Consider the following 19,049-nt stretch of genomic DNA (forward strand, 5'->3'; position numbering starts at 1 on the left):
CCTTTTCACCCTTAAGTCATAACCCCTTAATTCATGCTTCATCACAGCTTCCATTTTCTTTTAACTAGTTTGTCAAAATTTTTTTTCTTTTTCTAGAAATTGCAGGAAAAAGATTTGAATGCTAAAGTTGTAAAGTATAATTTGTTTCATATAACGTTTTAAAACTCCGTTTTACCTAATGATAAATAGAAAACAGAAAATGTTTTTTTTTTTTACAATTAAAGTCAATCTTGTGGTGCGTCCGTTAAAAATTGACCATCGTAATAAAGATCATAGACGACAACAATCATGAACCACATGATCTAATCAGCTTTTGCTTAACGACACACAATGATTTATATTATTACATAGCTAATCAGCTTTTGCTTTGAAGATTGTAGATCGCTTCTCTGTGTATAAGATACCGGAGAAACACCAAACTATCTTGAGTCATCTATCTAAATCAATCTCACCTAATCAATATCACACTGTACAAAAAGCTCTAAATTTTTTCTATGGCACTAACAAAAACGCTACTATAACATCTTTTCTTTTTGGGTATAATGGTATGATAACATACGTTGGGGACAGGCTTGCACAAATGAAGTCGACTTATATGATGTGTATACGGTTTTCATGTATTGTTTAATATCATGCCCACTAATGATCACGAGTGTGATCATACTCTATTAAAAAGGTGAGATTATCAACATAAAACTATAGTGTGTGCAACGAATGATTATGAGTAATTAGTGTTGTCAACAACGCTGTATATTGTTGTCAAGACCCAAACAAAGGGTTCCTTAGTAAAGAGGGCGAGAGATTTCATAGAAAGACTAAAGATATTAGTGTCTAGAGTTGTTCGATATCTAATACTATCAGACAATCATATCTTCTGATGCATAATGTTAAAATTCCTTTTCTCTGCTTCAAGAACACATCATAAAATACCTCCACCATTTGTAGCAATCCTTTTCTCTGCTTTAGAACCTTTAAAATGCAAGTGGGGCATTATAAGTTAACTAGATGAAAAATCTGTTTACTAGTATGATGATATAATATATCATAAACGTTTCGACCTTGGAACTTACAGCAAAAAATCATTACAGAAAAAAAAAAAAAAAAAAAGACAAAGAAATAAGAGAAGTGTTCATTCTCAAGATTATATCATTTACAAAGAATGAACAGGCGCATGTTAAAAATTATAGAGAGGTTCCTATTACTTCTTGAACGTAAATTCAGGCATATCAACCTTGACGTGTTCAACAATCTGCATCTCTTCTCTAACAGGGCTTGCAACGTCAGCTTGGGGTTGATGACTATTGCTGAATTCAGAATCTGTGATCTCACGCTGGTAAGAGTGATTCTGTGATTCAGGGTCGAAGAAATGATGATGGCCATGGCCATGGCCGCTAAAATCAGAGAATCTAGGAGGAGAAGGAGAGGCAGTAAAGCTGGTTTGTTGGTCGATGCTGCGGTGATTGTAGTTGTGGAGGAGATGCACCGGTGACATGCCATGTGTTGGCGTAGTAGGACGGCTCGACTGAGGTGTGTTAGATCCCGAGTGTCCATGCTTCGTCTGTTTCTTGGCGGTGTGGTGCCATTTCTTCAAAGCATTGGCTACCCTATCGTTAAATATGGTCGGCCTCATTGAAGTTCCCATCTGCAATCACATAACGTTTTAGTGTTAGAAAAATCCTAATAGAAAACCAATTAATTTTGAGTTATTACTAAGTAATTGGTTTTAATGATTGGAAACTCAATAAATCCGGACAATTTACATATTTCTATATTAAAAGTTTGTGGCAAGCGCTTGATAGTTTCAAACATGACGTGTATCAATTTAGATTTGTAAGTTGTACCTGAGTAACAAGAGCATAGAGAGGTAGAGTGATGTAGCTGCATAGAACTTGTATTAATACCCTGCCGTATACAACAAGAAGAAATTATATGTTAACGTACAAAATATAAGATAATAGTTTAGGTACACCATATATAGTTGAGGAAGTTAACAAACCCCATGCTGATCCTAATTGCAATATCTTCGGTTCTGTGGTGAAAGCAGTTTCTGAGTGTGAATTCGTACTGCAACATTAATTCCAAGATCAAAATATCATTCATTTGTTAAAATCATATTAAAACTGAAAAAAAAAAGGTTAGATTATTATTGCTTACAGTGCTCCAAACGAAGAAAGCCAGTTGAAATGCATTCTGTAAGAGGAGAAAATTAAATTAAAGAGTTTAAAAAAATCAAATAGATAAAAAAAAAAGTTAGAAAAATGAGTAAATACATACATGATTAAGAGTAAATAAATAAATTAAAGTATACCGTGAAAAGAACCAAGTGAATTAGAAAGAGAATGAAACGAGGACGACCAAACCAAAAGAGATCATCACCCGGTTCAACCACGGGAGCTCCTTTAACCACATCTCCTTTATCTTGAATCCTTAATCCTAACTTGGATATTATCATTTGAAGTTTTGCTCCTACTACCAATATCACCTTCAATTCACACCATCCAATATAATACAATTATTATTTGTTCACAACTATACATAATTAATAAATTGAAGACTTTGAAGTTAAAAAGTGTTTATTGCTTACAAGCAAGGGGATGAAGGGCAGCCAAAGATATGAATTCCATCCTATTTTAATTTGAAAAAAAAATTGATGTTAATAATTTTTCATTGTTACTTAGTCAAACCATAGAGACAAACGAAATGAAATGATAGAGACAAACCATGTGTATTGGTCAATAAGAATAAGACAGCAATGCACCATATCAGTGGACTGCATTCACACAAAGATGTGAACAAGTAAGTTAATCAGATGATATTTAATAGTATCGTGGAAGATTAGATATATTATTGAAAAAAAATATTAATGGTTTTTATTTTTAATAAAGGACTGTACCTTATACCCACAACCACCTTGAAATCTTCTTCCAAAGACCTTTGAATGTATTTTTGGAAATCGAAACGAGCTGCACTTCCTGCTGGCAAATGCGCCTGCACCAATTCAGCCATTGGATTAATTAAGTAATCAACATTTAGAAGCAAAAAACCTGGCTAAGATTTTAATTGTAATGATTACTTACCATAATAAAGCCATGTCTTAGTGTAAGATAATCCACTTTTGTCACTGATCCAAAGAACTGTCTGAAGAAACATGTCTGCATGCATGCCCCGATTTATCCATAAGTTTTGTTGTCAATTTTTAACCAAATTATAGAAAAAAATAAATAAATAAAAAACGAAAACTTACAATCCAGAGGGTAAAGGTAGACTTGCTCCAAATATTCAAATGTCTACGTCCGAACGATGTATCTCTTGCGAATCTGAACCTCTCTGGGTCTATAATAGTTAAATGAATCAATTGAATCAAATAAATTAATTCAGATAAGACATAACGTACATATATAGTTATGTAAAAAAAATGATGGTACTTTCTTGCGTTAAATTGTTTATTCATGAGTCAAACAAAAGGCGGTGTGTCATTGGATAATCTTATAAGTTTTCTAAGTCTATGAAATAAACAACTAATCATTGAACTAAACTAACTTGAGATATGGATGAATAAATAAATTCGACTGATGCGATCATGATGTTAACGTTTTCCCAAAGTCAACCACCGAAGATAGTATTTTATTCAGTCTTTCTTTAAAAATAATATCAATTTTTTTACTAATGTATTTTGGTTTTCTTTGACTACAACTACAAAAATAAAACTCTTATGGCGATCAGATAATGGGTGGTATGTATGAACATACCATTGGCATATTGGTACTCAATTGTTTTGGTCTCTCTCTCCCATGACTTCCATTTCTTCATCTGCAGATTACATATCCATATTTATATATCACAAAATTACGCATATACATTTGAACTTGTGTAAAGTGTATAGAGAAGATCATGTATGTACCTTGGTCTTCCCCAAAGCATAGGTTATAATGCAGTAGAGAACATGAAAAACAGCGAGCACAAAGATGAAAATATGCAGCTGGTGGATACCATATGCAGATACTAATGCTACTTTCCCCTGGAAAAGATAAAACAAATAAAAATAAATAAGATTTTAAACCAAAACCTGGAAAAAATAGAGGGTCTATATCTAAAATAATAAAACATACCTTCGCTGCGCATTTGTCATAACCCTTGGTGGCTAAACTTCGGCGAGGACTATAAAAGTCGGTGGAGTCAAAGTCTTCAAGAATTTTGCGGCCATCGTCGACATAATCTTTACCGTATTTAGCGATTTCTTGTTCGTGGCTACAAGGATGCCAAGTTTTAGCAACTGTTTTTGGAATGCAAATTTGAGAGACTGGATCTTGCAATACCACCAATAGAAGCGATATGAATCCCAGTAGCATCAATTCTATTTTCATGACAATCCAGAAAAGAAAAAAGTTAGTTTGGGAACCTATAAAAATTGGTCCTCCAATGATAGAAAAGTGAACTTGCCTGCTTTAACCTTTTCAAGAGCTTCATGTAAAGCTTTCTTGTGCTTCTTTTTAAACCACTACAGTAAGTCAGAATAGAAGAATGAAAAAATGATTTAAGTTGTGTAGTAATTAATTAATTTAATATGTACTTCATTATGCAAAAAGACTAGAGAAAGTAAGATTTGAATTGCATATATTTCTCCTAAAAATGGAAAAGTGAAGGAGAGATATATACACGTACGTGACTAATAAAGTGCAAGAAATATTCGATCAAGATGGAAATGAAAAGGAGAACGAAGCAAACAACAGCAATAGCCCATGTTGGTGTCTCCTCCAGTGATCGCTCTTTTATCGCCATCACTAAACTACTCCAAAAGTCTAGCTAGTTTCTAAGATAGATTAGCTTTTAGGGTTTCACAAGTTTTATCTATAAGGGGAAAAGGAGAAAGAGATTAATGAGATATTTTGTTTCGGTTATGTGTCTATATATATGTTACAAGAAAACAAGATGCGTATGTAATATACATGCGTTGTTACTTATTCTCAAAGAGAATAAATGAAAGTCAAACAAGTGAAGGCCGCAATTATTTATTAGAAAAATAATGGAACGAAGACTTTTGACTAATTCAAAGATAACGAGTTGAGATGAAGTGGCCTAAGGAGACTGGTAACGCCGTGTGAACCTAGCTACCACTTGTTATCGCATACCTCAAAACAATTTTTTCAATTTTAAATGTAGTTTTCTCGGTCGTTTTGATAAAGACCGAAAACTTGTTCATGAGGCGCATTCATCATTATTTATACATTATGAATTGATCAAAGAAATGATTTGTGGGAGTTATTATAAATTTACTGAATGAAGTTAAATGTAAAAATTCGGATAAGAAAAAAAGCTTATACTGTGAAACTTATTCATGTAGCTAGATGAACCAGTTTATCTATTTATTTTTGGGAATAAAACAGCGGCCAAGCGTTAACCGAGGTGAAACTAGCGGTCATATAATTATTAATATTCAATTAATTATATTCTTGGTTCTTCTTAGGGCATGTTTACAGGAAAATCAGTTTAGGGTGTTTTTAAAGTATAAATATTGTGAAAATAATGTAAGATCAGTAGTTAAGAACTTTTGTTAAAAAGTTAGTTATTGGGAGAACATGTTTAAGATCTTAATATTTAATAATATAATATTCTTATAGAAATTTAAGAATGTTTAATAAATACATAGATTAATGTTTAATAAAAATTTTAAGAATGTTTAATACTATTTAATAATATAATGTTTATTAATATTCTTAAACATATTACAATTATAAAAATTTATAAAATAATATTTTAATTGCAAACTTATAAAACTTTTACTAAAATTCAAAATACAATGCCATATTTTTATGAAACAAAAAAAAACATTGTAAATAAAATTTTTAAAAAAAACAAACAAACATATTACTTAATTAATTAAACAAGACAAACATTTTATTTAATTAATACATAGATTAATGTCCAAATTTATTCCATATATTTTCAACCAATCCGAAAGAGACACGTCACAACTAATCCGACTACTGAAAATAATTGAATAGTGGACTTAAGATCAGGCCCAAAAACAGTTCTAGAATAAGATCAGTGAGCCTGATCTTAAGTCCACTATTCAATTATTTTCATTTTTAAAATATCTAAGAACACCCCATGTGTTCTCCCTATAAACATGGCCTTATCAACTAGTGTTGAAAAAGATTAATTAAAAAGAAAAGTTCTTAGTAACTTGTTTGTAGCCAAAAAAGTTACGTAATGAGTTCATTCTTGTGACAGGTTGCAGTATGATTTATGTGTATGAAGTTAAACTTATATACTTTCTTAAATTAAACTTTTCCTTCTTTTGGAAAATTCACAAAATTGCAGTGTTGTACGTAATGTCGTGTGTTAAAGGTTGGACGACTATTCATCCGGAGTCTGGACATAGTTAGGTATGTTGGTTGGACCATATATCATTGATAAGATGTTGAGATATTGATTTCCATAAATACTGTGATGTATTGAATACTAAAAATCAAACCATTATAAACAAAACAAAAAATTGTGATTAGGGAACCCAAGCAAGGTGGTCTAGTTATTCGATTGTTAAAAAATTTACAGTTACACTTTTTCACACATGTAGTTGCGCTACCGATGAAGATATGCAACTTTTTCTTCATACGACCAGATCGATGAAATCGAAATTTTATTTTCAAGCGAAAAATAAAAAACATTGGATCAAATTCTATCTAAAACGTGAGGTGAAACTTAATTATAGTTAAGTCAAACTTAACCAAAAGCTGGAACTGGAAGTACATGGGTTTGTTTATGAAATTAAAAAAACGTACATCGGTTTGACTATGATAATAGTTTCTTAAAATAATCATAGGTCTGGCTTTCTTGATTAGTTATATAAAAGTTATCAGTGGCTTATATAGAGATAGAGGACTTGATACGCAAGGTGACTAAAGAAAGAAAACACTCACTAACGGTTTTTACGATTTATAATCATTAAAATCTTCTTTCTACTTTATTCCCATAAGGCTTTTGATCCAATCTCGATGGAACAATTACCAAATTAATACAATGGCCATAATTGTCATTTTGATCTGACTAATCCGACTAGGGTTCTAACAAATTTACTTTTTCTTTTTCTTTTTTCTAAGTAAACTAACAATAATAATACTACTATTCCATTTTTAATTATTTAGTGGTACATTTTAGTATTTAACTAGATTAAGATCCGTGCGCGTGCGAGCACGGTTGAAATTCATTTTATTTATATTGTAATTTTATATAAAATATAATTTATGTGATTGTTTTTAAAAGTTTTTTGGATAAAACTTTATGCAATAAAATCATATGCTAAATATGATAGTTTGAAAGAAGACACCTATTTTGTAAGTTTTATATTGTTTACGATTCTAGATAAGTACTCGTGCTATAACACTGGTTAAATTTTATTTTATGCAAAATTTTATATATTTTATATTTTAAAATAAAATTGTAATATGTTGTATTAAGTTATATATGTGAAGTTATTTCAATAATATATATTCTACATCATGACTTGAATGTCATTATAAGACATAATTTTGTAAATTTGGTTTTTTAAAAGCGAGTTATTTTATTATGAGTAATTTAATATAGGGGCATTCTCAAAAACAAAGGAAAAGGTAAAATTAAAAATAGCCACAAGAAGAGACATTTTAAAAAAGGGGTATCAAAAAATGAGCATTAGTAAGAAATTCTCTTTAATATGTTGTTATACTTTTTTGTTTTAATATACTTGGTTTCTTGAAATTCTTTCATATTATTGACATTGTTATAACAAATAAATTTAGAGTGTTTATAGTTTCTAACTTTTATATCAAGTTTCAATATATTAAAAATATTTCAAAATAAATCATTTAAAGTTCATTATATTATATAAAATTATAAAATTCAACAAAAAATATGAAATTAAATTTAAATATTCAAATTTTGACATGTTACTCAGTAAAATTTTAATTCAATAGATATTATTTTTAAAGAATAATATTACTAAATCTTGAATATTTTATAGATTGAACAATTTATATTTTTTTTAATTCAATTTATGGTATATCCGGAAATAAAACTATTTTTTAATTATAATAAATAATATGATAATTTATTTTTTTCACAAAATAGACTCATATATAAAAATTAGAGGTAAATTATAATGATAATTAACAAATTAATATGTTACGTTAGATATCATTAGATTTTATTTGATGAATAATTTAATAAAAGAAATTAATATGGTAAGTTAGATGATATGATTCTTTAGAATATTCTTTTTAAGATTTTTGGTATAACATATTTGTAACTAATTAAGCTATCAATTAATGTATAACCTATTTGTAACTAACTTATTAAAATTATATAGTCTACAAAACAATGATGTGTACTTCTGTTTTATTATAAAGAAGATACAATAGCAATTATTGATTTTAGGGGGTTTTATTTCTTGGTATCATTTAAGGCTTTTAACACGCATTATTCTTTTAAACTACGGGCCAAGAAAAAGAAGTTAATTTCTCTCGAAGTCATGAGTTTACTAGAATAATGGACTTACACATTTTCACCCTAAGCTTAAAATTGATAAAGTAGTACTCAAATCATTTCATCAGGCGGTTGATTAATTAAATAGTTTTATAATTTTAAAATAGATGGTCTGAGTCAACTCAATTCATTCCGTGAAGTGTATTTGATCTTAACTTCCAAAGAGTTGACCTGATCCTTGGTAAGGCTGTGGTGTAAATTTAGGTATCCATCTTTGTTTTGACCCCTGATCCCAAATTTTCAATCTTAACTGATGATCTCGTTTGGTTTCCTTCGTTGAATTTAGTATTCTTTGTCCACATCGTCATTCAATATAAAAATTCAGATAAATTCGTTGTTGAAACTTGAAAGTCATCTCTTAAAACGTGTTGTCCCCTTATTTTTTTTTTGCAAGTTGGACAAATTCAATTCAGATTAAATTTTAGTGAAATTCAGATTAAATTTTAGTGAAATTCAGAGTTAATCTATAAATAGATTATCAGAGATAATATTTCTGCAAGTTAGACGACAAATTTAAACAACAATAAATAATTTTCATTTCTTGTTACGTAATTGAAATTATATTTATGTAATTCTACTAGTCTAGATTTAAGTAGCACCACTTGAACTTTCTATGATTTAGATAATGGCTTTTCTCGTTTGACCAGCAATTAAGTATCTTAATTAGATAGTAAACAAAAATAGAAATTTAAGTAGAGTTTCTTATTATAGGTTACGAAGTTATTAACTACTTTAAAAAAAAATGATATTAAACGTGCTCAAGATTGCCTTCAGATCCTAACTATGAAAATAACTGAACAAGAAATTTATTGCTTTCGAAGCCAATTAGTATACGGAAAGGAAATATCTAAATTTTTTTTAAAAATGTTTGTAATTATATACTTTGTGTCCATAAAAAAAATATGTAGTCGTTCTATATATTTGCTGCCGTTGGTGCTTTACGTAATTTAATTATTTTCTTATATATCTCAGTTTCAATATTTCCAAAATTCTCTTATAATTTTTTAAAAATATATAAATTATACATATTATTTTTAATATTGATGTAAAATAGTTACAAGTTTACAACAAATGATGTTAGTTCTAGATTTCAATTCATGACATGAAATAGCTTTTAGGTGATTGCTTGTGAATATATTTACTAGTTTGTATAAACTTTGGTGGGCTTGATTCGGCCGACAAAAAAAAAACAATTCACGGGCATCAGGTAGATATAAATAAAGCCCATTCGCTCAAAGAGTTTTGGGAACATTTTCTCCATTAAAGTCTTAATTAATCACTCTAAGCGCTACCAACTACTGGACAATATAATAGAACTGGAGTCTTGCATCCCAACTCTGTTTATTAAACTTATCCCATAATATATAAATTTGACAAAAGAGTATTGGACCAATGTATTTGAAGATATAGTTCAGTCCGATTAATGTTTGTAATTGGCCTACTCTTCGTACTTTCGATGTATGACTACTTTTGTGGAATTAAAGGATTTTCCTGCGAACTTAGGAGTATAATTAATTATGTAAGCGTTACATATAACTACAAGAATATGCCAAACAAAATTCAATCTCGAACTTTGATTCCTGTGTTGTTTTATTATTATAAGAAGAAAGATTTGTTGCAGCTCTTTTTGTTTGTTTGTTTGTGTGGATAATAATTAATTTGAATACGCATCGACATTGTTGCTTCTCCACATGTTATTCCAGCTGGAGTGTTTCGGCACGTTGGCCACTTCTCGAGTTATTAAAAATGGTATTTCGTGTACCTATAATGTTGTCCAAACTATAAAATATTTGGTCAGTACGTGTACCCTATATGTTTTTTCTTCGTTTTAATATATTTATTGACTTCACGTAATTTTTTAAACCTTGATTAGTTAGTTCGTCTAGATCCCACAAGTGTAATCTAAATATATGAGAAATACAAAGGTATAAATAACTCTTATAGTATAGCAATTTTGAAATTCCCAGTCTCTTAAAAAGTTTTGTCTAGCTTGCAACCTTTTTCCAAAGTAACTAAAGTCATTTTGATGAAAATAAACAAATGTTGAGTCGTGACGTTAAGTTTTAATTCAGTATTCTGCAGGCTCATCATCCATGTTCTTCACCATATTCGAATCTTTTGTGAGATATGAATATGATGGGTTGAAAATGGCGTCATACATATTTTCTATTTTATTTTCTTTTGACTATTAAAAGTTTAAAACCATACGTTTACATATGTGTGATCACTTCACTATTATTGGAAAACTAAACAAAAACTAAAATATATTATTGGACAACCGGTTGTTATAATTTTCTTATGCCGAAATATGGACGCTACTGATACCTCTGAAGTCTCATCCGAGATTCTTGGACGATTGGCCTCGATAATGAATGTATGACGTCGCTGCATAATCAAATTTACTATTATGTGTTTGATTAAATATTCTATTATGAATTTTTATAAGTATTTTCTGCTGAAGATTAATAATTGCTGGAACCTATAAGATATTTTAAATTTTCAAAAATATCAAATATTTGTTTATTGGAAAAGAATCCAAAACATGAAACAAAAAAAAACAAAAGATTGTGAGGGTTTCGAAATTTTGGATTGCTTTCCTGATCCATATATCTACAACTTATAAACTTAGCAGATGATGATTTATCAAAATCGTACGTTACTTGCAAAAGTATCTGGGGTATGGCTTTGGACGAGCCTATCATATATATGGAGATGGAGGAAAGCCTATCATCCATCGTGAGAACTTTCTCATGGAAGCTCGCAAGTTACCTCACAACGACGGGTCGCCAGTGAGTGGACGGATTTTTCAGTTTCAAGGACTTATGCTTCGGTTGTGCAAAGTAAAGGAGAGCCACCAGTTCATCAAAGGGAGTACTCTTCGATTTATAAGGTCGAGACAACTTATCATAGAAACGTTGTTTCTGAGACTGAGGATTACACGGAGAATATCAATGTGGGTAAGTAATCCTCAACACATAGACGTGGCGAAACGTCACATGGATGGACGTAATTAGTTTTCTATATATAATTTGTGGTATTTTTGATATATCTACATTTTTTCCACATCACATTGATATAAAGGAAGAAATAAATTATGATATTTTTGAGGATTGGCATATTCAAAAATATAGTGTTGTTCCATATATATCGGCATTGGAGGAAGGAGTGAAAGTAATTAAATTGTTTTTTAAAAAATATTTTCAGATTTAGACCTCTGTCGATATGTTTTTTATTTAATTTAAATTCATGTACTCAGATCGAGTTTAATTGGTGTATCTCTTATAATTTGGACTACCAGTCGATCAGCGCGGGGAACTTCAGTGTTGGTGGAAAATTTTCTTGAGTCGTAAGCTATCTTTTAACTGTTGAACGATCGTCTTGTTGTGAATTTCTCTGATAATGACTTGTTTTGATTTGGTATATTTGTCGCTGGTGCACTTCGACCTGGTCTAGTAAAGTTTGTGTATCTGTGTTAGGTTAAAATTATCACTATTTCAGTATCTGTATTGCCGAACCATGACGGCACGATACTGCTATACCTCTAATCCGAGATTCTTGGACGGTTGTATACATAACTGAAAAAAAGACATAAAAAGTGTTATTCTTTTTTTTTTTTTCTTGAACAAACAAAAAGTGTTATTCTCAATTTATTATTATTCTTTCTAATTGTCATTTTTCTACAAAACATCCTAAAATATTATTTGGGGTCGACTTTTCTATTGTATCCTACTGTTATGTCTTTATCGATTATTTTTGTCAACTTAAGTGTAAAATATTCACGAGTGTATCTTTTCAAATCCAGTATCCACTAACTAAAGTTTGAGAATTTCTTTGTAATATGTGTTTTCTAGAAATGTTGCACGTTTGAGATTTTTTTAGACCTTAAACCCGTTAGCCGTTCAACTTTCCACATATCATGGTGGCGCACCCGTTCCAGATTTACATTACGGAAGTGTATATGGACATTAAAGTCCATATCATACCAACACACATGTTCTAAGTCCTCCCACTTGCAATAATTTGGTTCTTTATCTTTTTATTGATGTATTTAAAGGAACCCCTGCGTTGTGGCTCACAAATCACATGTCCGACTCATAAGTTGACTCATGCATGACTCTTGCCTATCTCCAAATTTTAGTTCTTCACTACTATCCAAACTCCTAGCACACGTAACAATAAAGACCTTCAAATAAAATATTGGTTCAAGAAAGAAAAAAAGCTAGCTAAAACCAAAAAGGAACAAGTGATGGACTATGTGTTTATATCTATTTTTTGACAATCATCTACTAAATACCATACCTTATCCTACCCTCCTTTGCCTAATACTTTGCCTTACACATCATCCTTGTCTTTCTCCACCACTGGAGCCGGCGCTGCCATCTCCGTCTCGGCGGCCAAGGCTGTTTCTCTAAACTTTTTGTAGATATCACTCTTGTAAAATGTTTTGGTCCGGATCACCAAAACCGTCGACACCAATACACCGAACAAAGTTACCGCAGTAATTATTATAAAAGACAACTTAAAACAAGATGTGCCTATGCAACTCAAATCTTGCACACCCGTTCTCATTTTTCCTGATGCCTTATTCTGCTTATCCGCCTCCACGTAGTACAAATACCCAGCGACCCTAACGTTTAGCAAATAAGACCCGACCAGGCTTGCTACCGACCCAAAGTTATACAATGTGGAGTAGTGCTTAAGCCCGAAAATTTCCGAGATGATAGCGAATATAAGCGGCCATTGTGCACCAAAGCAGAATCCTATAATGACTGATGCGACGTAGAGTCCACCAGGGACATTAAAAAGCTATGAGGAGGTGGCCAGCGCATGAAAAGAGGACCAGCATTGTGAGCATTATAGGTCTTGGGAATTTGTATTTGACCAAGAAGACCACAGAGACCACACCTGAGACCACACGACCAAAGTAAATCCCATATGCTCACGAGTGACACAAACGTGCTTATGCCTCTCTTCGGGTAACCCAATGAGCTTCGGATTTGACCCAAATTGTCTGTCGCCGTCAAAGTCCCTCCCACACCACATATTGATGCTAAGCACAATATTAACATGTCTACGCTAAACAACGCTTGCAATATCGTATAGTCTTCTCCTCTCTTGGGTGGGTTAAACATAGTCGTCCAACACGATTCCGTTTTCTCCCTCTCTCCCTCTTCCTCCTTCTCTGACCCTTCATCTTCGTCTTTTGATGAATCTATGTTGGGCTTCTCGGTGACTATATTGATCTGCGCTGGATCGTCAAGGGCAACTTTTTCTCCGTCCAAAGCTTCTTCTCTTCCAAGACGACGATTATGATGGGCAAAAGAAGAAAGACGATCACCACCGCGGCGCTACCTCCAAACTCGCTCCGTGTAAAGCCAAAGAGTTTGTCAACGATGATGGCTACCATAAGAAACGTGGCGAGCCCGAGAGATATGTAGAGGAAGTTATAGAACACTTTAACCTCGTTGGTTTGTCTCTGCACTTTCATTATTCTTATCGTCCTCAAATACGCAAACGAGACTGCCGCGGGCAACCAACCTGCAAATTTAATCACTCATACTTGGTTTCGATCCAAGATTTAGCCGGTTAGTCAAAACTTATATTTTCTTCCAGGTTCTGAGATCATTTATAACCTCATCAAGATTCATGTTATAACCACTGAACTCTGTTTTGCTCTGTTTAACTCTGTATCGTGCCCTTTATATAGTCTCATCGATGATTATAATTTGTTCATACCTATCATCAAGATAAAGGGCTTTTGTATCTTCACCATAAAAGGCGTGGTAAAGCTGTGTAATAATGGCGCCACTAAGACCAACATAGCCCTTGAGAATCCCCAAGACAACCCCACGTGACTCCGGGAAGTTCTTAACGCCCGTGACGAGCGATCTGGTATTAGCAAACGACTGCGAGTTGGCTCCGACGCAGATATAGAGACACATCTGCCAAACTTGAGGTTTCGAGATACGTTTTGTGACGGCGAGCCAAATCATGAAGTATCCAAAGAAGTTAAGGACTGCTCCGATTAAGAGAACAACCCAAGGCGGGGTCACCTCATTGACTCGACCCGCGGCCGCGAGGACTCCGACGTTGGCTCCGAGATCTTTGAAGAAACTTAGGAGATTAAGAGTGGTTTGGTCGTAACCTAAAGTTTTCTGGATATCGTTTGAATAGAGACTGAACATGTAAGTGGCTCCAGCCATCGACATGATTAAGAGACTCGCAAAGAACGTGAACCATCTTTTAGTTAGGATTTGGATGGCTAAGCTCTTCATCGAGCCACCGGGAGTTGCATCCACCATTTTTAGGGTTTAGCAGAGAAGTCTATGTGTCGTTAAAGAAGAAAGAGGGCGACAACCGTTATTATTGACGTGTTGATTTGGAGTGATCAGAGAGTGGAAGGTTTGACTTGGAAGCTCTGCTTCATTTGTATTATATTAAAAAAAAGTGGCAACAATTTCCATGCAAGGGTGGATAGTTTCTCTAGAACGAATATAATTTAATCCTTCTACAATAGGATTTAGAATTTTTTACATTTTTTTTTATTTTACATTTTTGTACTCAATCACATTTATGATAGCTTTTAAAAATAAAATTAAAAAAAAAAACAAGATAGATATAATTCAGAGTAACCCGCCCATATGAAGTGTTTGGATAGTCATACTCATTGCTCATATACGTGGTGTGCTTCTTACAAACACCACAAATTCTCTGAACATAATATATCATAAATTTTGGGTTTAAGAAACCTAATTTTGGAAGTGTGATTAAACTACATACTATCGTCTAATACTTTATATACTCTTTTATAAATTTAAAATTTTGTGGTATTCATGGAATAAATGAGTTTTTTTGTGGTAATTCTGAAGAAAAAAAACATAAAACTTCACGATCCAGTGTATTTTTTCAAGTGCCATTTTTCTAAAATAGTTTTGTTTCATCCTAAAATAATTAATATTTGAAGCCGACTTTCCTACAATATATGTTATGTCTTTTTCGATTCTCTTTACCCACTATGTTTGAAATAACTTCACGACTGTATCATTTCAAATCCAATATCCACTAACTAAAGTTTGAGATTTTTATCTTTTCGAATATATGTTTTCTAGAAATGTTGCACGTTTTCAATTTTCTTTCGATATTAAACCCGTTTATCGTTCAACTTTCCACATATCAGGGTGACGCACTCGCTCCAGATTTACCATTACGCGATTGTATACCGACATTAAAGTCCATGTTGTACCAACACACGTGAGCCAAGTCCTCCCACTTGCAATAATTGAATTCTTTATCTTTTAATGATTTGTTCAAAGTAAGCTCTTGTGGATCACAAAATCACAAGTCCAACTCATTTAGTTGACTCATGACCCTTGCCTAATGTCCAAATTTTACCCCTTCACTACTATCCAAACTCCTAAAACGCAAAACGATAAAAACATCAAATATAAAGTATTGCATAAAAAACATAAAACTATTATAAAAACATGACTGATGGACTGATGGGTTTCACATTGGTGAGATATATAAAAGTGTTTACAAAAAATACTTGACCATATTTTTCTTATCTAGCATCTTTAACTTAACAATCATCTACCAAATACTTTACCCCCTTCCTTTGCCTACTACTTTGCCTTTACATTATCCTTGTCTTCCTTCGCCACAGTGGATCTGGCCGTAGCTGTTGCTGCCATCTCCGTTTCAGCGGCCAAGGCTTTTTCTCTAAACTTTTTGTAGATATCACTCTTGTAAAACTTTTTGGTCCGGATCACCAAAACCAACGAGACCAATACACCGAAGAAAGTTACCGCAGTAATTATTATAAATGACAACTTAAAACAAGACGTGCCTATGCAATTCAAATCTTCCCCATCCCTTCTTGCGTTCCCTATCCCTAATGCCTTATTTTGCTTTTGCGCCTCTACGTCGTACAAATACCCTGCGACCCGAACGTTTAGCAAGTAAGACCCGATCGGGCTCGCGACCGACCCGAAGTTATACAACGTTGAGTAGTACTTAAGCCCGAAAATCTCGGAAATGATAGCAAATAGAAGCGGCCATTGCGCACCGAAACAAAACCCTATGATGACTGATGCGACGTAGAGTCCACCGGGGACATTAAAAGCAATGAGTAGGTGACCGGCGCAGGACAAGAGAAGGACCAGTGTGAGCATTAGAGGTCTTGGGAATTTGTATTTGATCAAGAAGATCTCAGAGACCACTCCTGAAACAACACGACCATAGTAATTCCATATGCTTACGAGTGACACAAACGTGCTTACGCTTCTCTTTGGATAACCCAACGAGCTTCCGATTTGACCCAAATTGTCTATCGCCGTCAAAGTCCCTCCTACACCACATATCGTTGCTAAGAACAAAATCAACATGTCTATGCTAAACAAGGCTTGCAAGATCGTATAGTCATCTCCTCTCTCCGGTGGGTTAAACATAGTCGTCCAACACGACGGCGTTTTCACCGTCTCCCGCTTCTCCTCCTCCTTGTCTGACCTTTCATCTTGGTCTTTAACCTCTGATGTATCTAAGGCGGGTTTCTCTGTGACGATATTGATCGGTGTTGGATTGTTTAAAGCGACTTGCTTCTCCGTCCAAAGCTTCCTTTCTTCCAATACGACAATAATGATGGGCAAAAGAAGCAAGACGATCACCACGGCTGCGCTACCTCCAAACTCACTCTGTGTGAAGCCGGAGAGCTTGTTAATGATGATGACCACCATGAGAAACGTCGCGAGCCCGAGCGATATGTAGAGGAAGTTATAGAACACCTTTAGCTCGTTTGTTTGTCTTTTCACTTTCATTATTCTTATTGTTCTCAAAAACGCAAACGATACTACTGCAGGCAACCAACCTACAAATACATATCATTCATAAAAAGTCATTCATCATTGTTTTTGATAAAATAGACTAATCAAGATTAACATCATAACCATTGACCTCTGTTTTGCTCTGTTTTGCTCTGTTTTGCTCTGTTTTGCTCTGTTTCATGTCATTATCATCAATAAATTTTATAAAATTGAGCTTACCGATCATCAAGATGAGCTCTTTTGTGTCTTCACCATAGAAGGCGTGGTAGAGCTGTGTAATAATGGCGCCACTAAGACCAACGTAGCCTTTGAGAATCCCCAAGACAACCCCACGTGACTCCGGGAAGTTCTTAACGCACGTGACGAGAGATCCAGTGTTAGCGAAAGCCTGAGAGTTGGCTCCGACGCAGATGTAGAGACACATGTGCCAAACTTGAGGTTTCGAGATCCGTTTCGTGACTGCGAGCCAAATCATGAAGTATCCGAAGAAGTTAAGGACGGCTCCGATCAAGAGGATGAACCACGGCGGGGTCACCTCATTGAGTAGACCCGCGAGGACTCCGACGTTGGCTCCTAGATCTTTGAAGAAACTAAGGAGATTAAGAGTGGTTTGGTCGTAGCCTAAGGTTTTCTTGATATCGCTTGAGTAGATACTGAACATGTAAGTGGCTCCAGCTGTCGACATGATTAAGAGACTCCCGAAGAACATAAACCATCTCCCGGTTAGGGTTTGGACGGCTAAGCCCTTCATTGAGCCACCGGGACTTGCAGCCACCATTTTTTGGGAGTTAGGAGAGAAGTGTATATCGAGAGGGATGCTTTTGGGTGTGTTCTTGGTTGGAATATATTGGCCACGAAGTGAGCGTGAGAGAAGGTAGAGGGGGAAGACCGTTGACATTGACTTGGAGAGTGATTAGGATAGGAGGGTTATAAATGGAAGCTAATATGCTGGTTATTGTATATTAAAAGGAAACTAGGATAATTATTTTATAATTATATATATTAAAATGGATATTGATATATTAAATTGGATAATGATGTATTTTAATGTAAAAAAGAATTTAATGGAAACAAATTGTACATATGTAAAGTTTACATGTGACACATGGCAAATGATGATTTTCATGGTAACAAATTTAATCCTTTGAAACAGGAAGTAGAAAAAAAATAAAATGATTTTGACTATTGTTGGATGAAGAAGGAAAGGAAGACATTTATGGTAGCTTGATAGCTGTTCAAAAATAAAGATAAGATAGAGATATTCATTAAGACCGCCCATATTAAGCCGGGTGGTGGCTCCTTTGTGTGAAATGAATTTGTAACGTATTTAGACATATATAAGCATGTATATATCCTATGATATCATATGTATGATTTCTTCTCAAAGAAACAATTATAATAAACATTTGTAATAAATAATATTATTAATTATTATATAATAATTTTTAATAAGTGATAACACATAGAAACATCCTTAATTAGTGTTTGGAGTGCTTTGGAAAAATTAAGAGGGTTGACCAAAAATAAAAAATTTAAGAGAATATTGAAAGCAATTTTAATTTCTAAGAAATCTACAATTATTAGTAAAAAAAACTCTTACATAGCAAATCTACGGTAATAGTGGAAGAATGTATAACACATACAATCGGTTCAACTGCCGGTTTGAACAGATTTAGTAAGTTTTAATTATTATTAAATATAAAAATATAG

At 33.3% G+C, this 19,049-nt stretch overlaps 2 protein-coding genes, 1 long non-coding RNA gene and 1 pseudogene across 4 annotated transcripts; 1 reads left to right on the top strand and 3 right to left on the bottom strand.

Annotated features, from left to right (window-relative positions):
• Nucleotides 1–997: 997 nt before the first annotated feature.
• LOC104782371 (MLO-like protein 12) lies at nucleotides 998–4,975 on the bottom strand. Its single transcript, XM_010507284.3, has 15 exons — nucleotides 4,663–4,975; nucleotides 4,441–4,498; nucleotides 4,110–4,354; nucleotides 3,902–4,018; nucleotides 3,750–3,810; nucleotides 3,245–3,333; nucleotides 3,078–3,152; nucleotides 2,894–2,988; nucleotides 2,721–2,770; nucleotides 2,585–2,625; nucleotides 2,309–2,482; nucleotides 2,155–2,190; nucleotides 1,997–2,064; nucleotides 1,842–1,902; nucleotides 998–1,642 (listed from the first exon to the last, which is right to left on the bottom strand). Exons 1-15 carry the CDS (start codon nucleotides 4,777–4,779, stop codon nucleotides 1,199–1,201), a joined length of 1,731 nt encoding a protein of 576 aa, XP_010505586.2. The 5' UTR covers nucleotides 4,780–4,975; the 3' UTR covers nucleotides 998–1,198.
• A 7,850-nt stretch (nucleotides 4,976–12,825) lies between these two features.
• LOC104782372 (protein NUCLEAR FUSION DEFECTIVE 4-like) lies at nucleotides 12,826–14,886 on the bottom strand (annotated as a pseudogene).
• On the top strand, nucleotides 13,610–15,149 carry LOC147946293 (uncharacterized). Its single transcript, XR_015597249.1, has 2 exons — nucleotides 13,610–14,105; nucleotides 14,228–15,149. It is a non-coding gene; the product is annotated as an uncharacterized LOC147946293 (long non-coding RNA).
• An 823-nt stretch (nucleotides 15,150–15,972) lies between these two features.
• On the bottom strand, nucleotides 15,973–18,303 carry LOC104782373 (protein NUCLEAR FUSION DEFECTIVE 4). 2 transcript variants are annotated; one of them, XM_010507287.3, is made up of 2 exons: nucleotides 17,559–18,303; nucleotides 15,973–17,383 (listed from the first exon to the last, which is right to left on the bottom strand). In XM_010507287.3, the coding sequence occupies exons 1-2, from the start codon at nucleotides 18,235–18,237 to the stop codon at nucleotides 16,143–16,145; spliced, it is 1,920 nt and encodes a 639-aa protein (XP_010505589.2). In that variant the 5' UTR covers nucleotides 18,238–18,303; the 3' UTR covers nucleotides 15,973–16,142. The 2 variants fall into 2 exon arrangements, with proteins under 2 accessions (XP_010505589.2, XP_087367116.1); XM_087510990.1 differs by having other exon boundaries at nucleotides 17,470–18,243.
• Between the last annotated feature and the right edge of the window lie 746 nt (nucleotides 18,304–19,049).

This window comes from Camelina sativa, chromosome 4, assembly GCF_030686135.1.
Source record: "Camelina sativa cultivar CO46 ecotype springtype chromosome 4, ASM3068613v1".
In the NCBI taxonomy this organism is placed as follows: Eukaryota; Viridiplantae; Streptophyta; class Magnoliopsida; order Brassicales; family Brassicaceae; genus Camelina; species Camelina sativa.

Bases quoted from the DNA above. Each gene is read 5' to 3' on its own strand.
- LOC104782371 (XM_010507284.3), bottom strand. From the start codon at position 4,779: ATGGCGATAAAAGAGCGATCACTGGAGGAGACACCAACATGGGCTATT. The intron at 2,989-3,077 runs GTAAGTAATCAT...GAATTGGTGCAG, and splicing joins TAAGACATGGCTTTATTATG to GCGCATTTGCCAGCAGGAAG. The intron at 1,903-1,996 runs GTTTGTTAACTT...TGTATACGGCAG, and splicing joins GCAATTAGGATCAGCATGGG to GGTATTAATACAAGTTCTAT.
- LOC104782373 (XM_010507287.3), bottom strand. From the start codon at position 18,237: ATGTCAACGGTCTTCCCCCTCTACCTTCTCTCACGCTCACTTCGTGGC. The intron at 17,384-17,558 runs GTAAGCTCAATT...ATGTATTTGTAG, and splicing joins AGAGCTCATCTTGATGATCG to GTTGGTTGCCTGCAGTAGTA.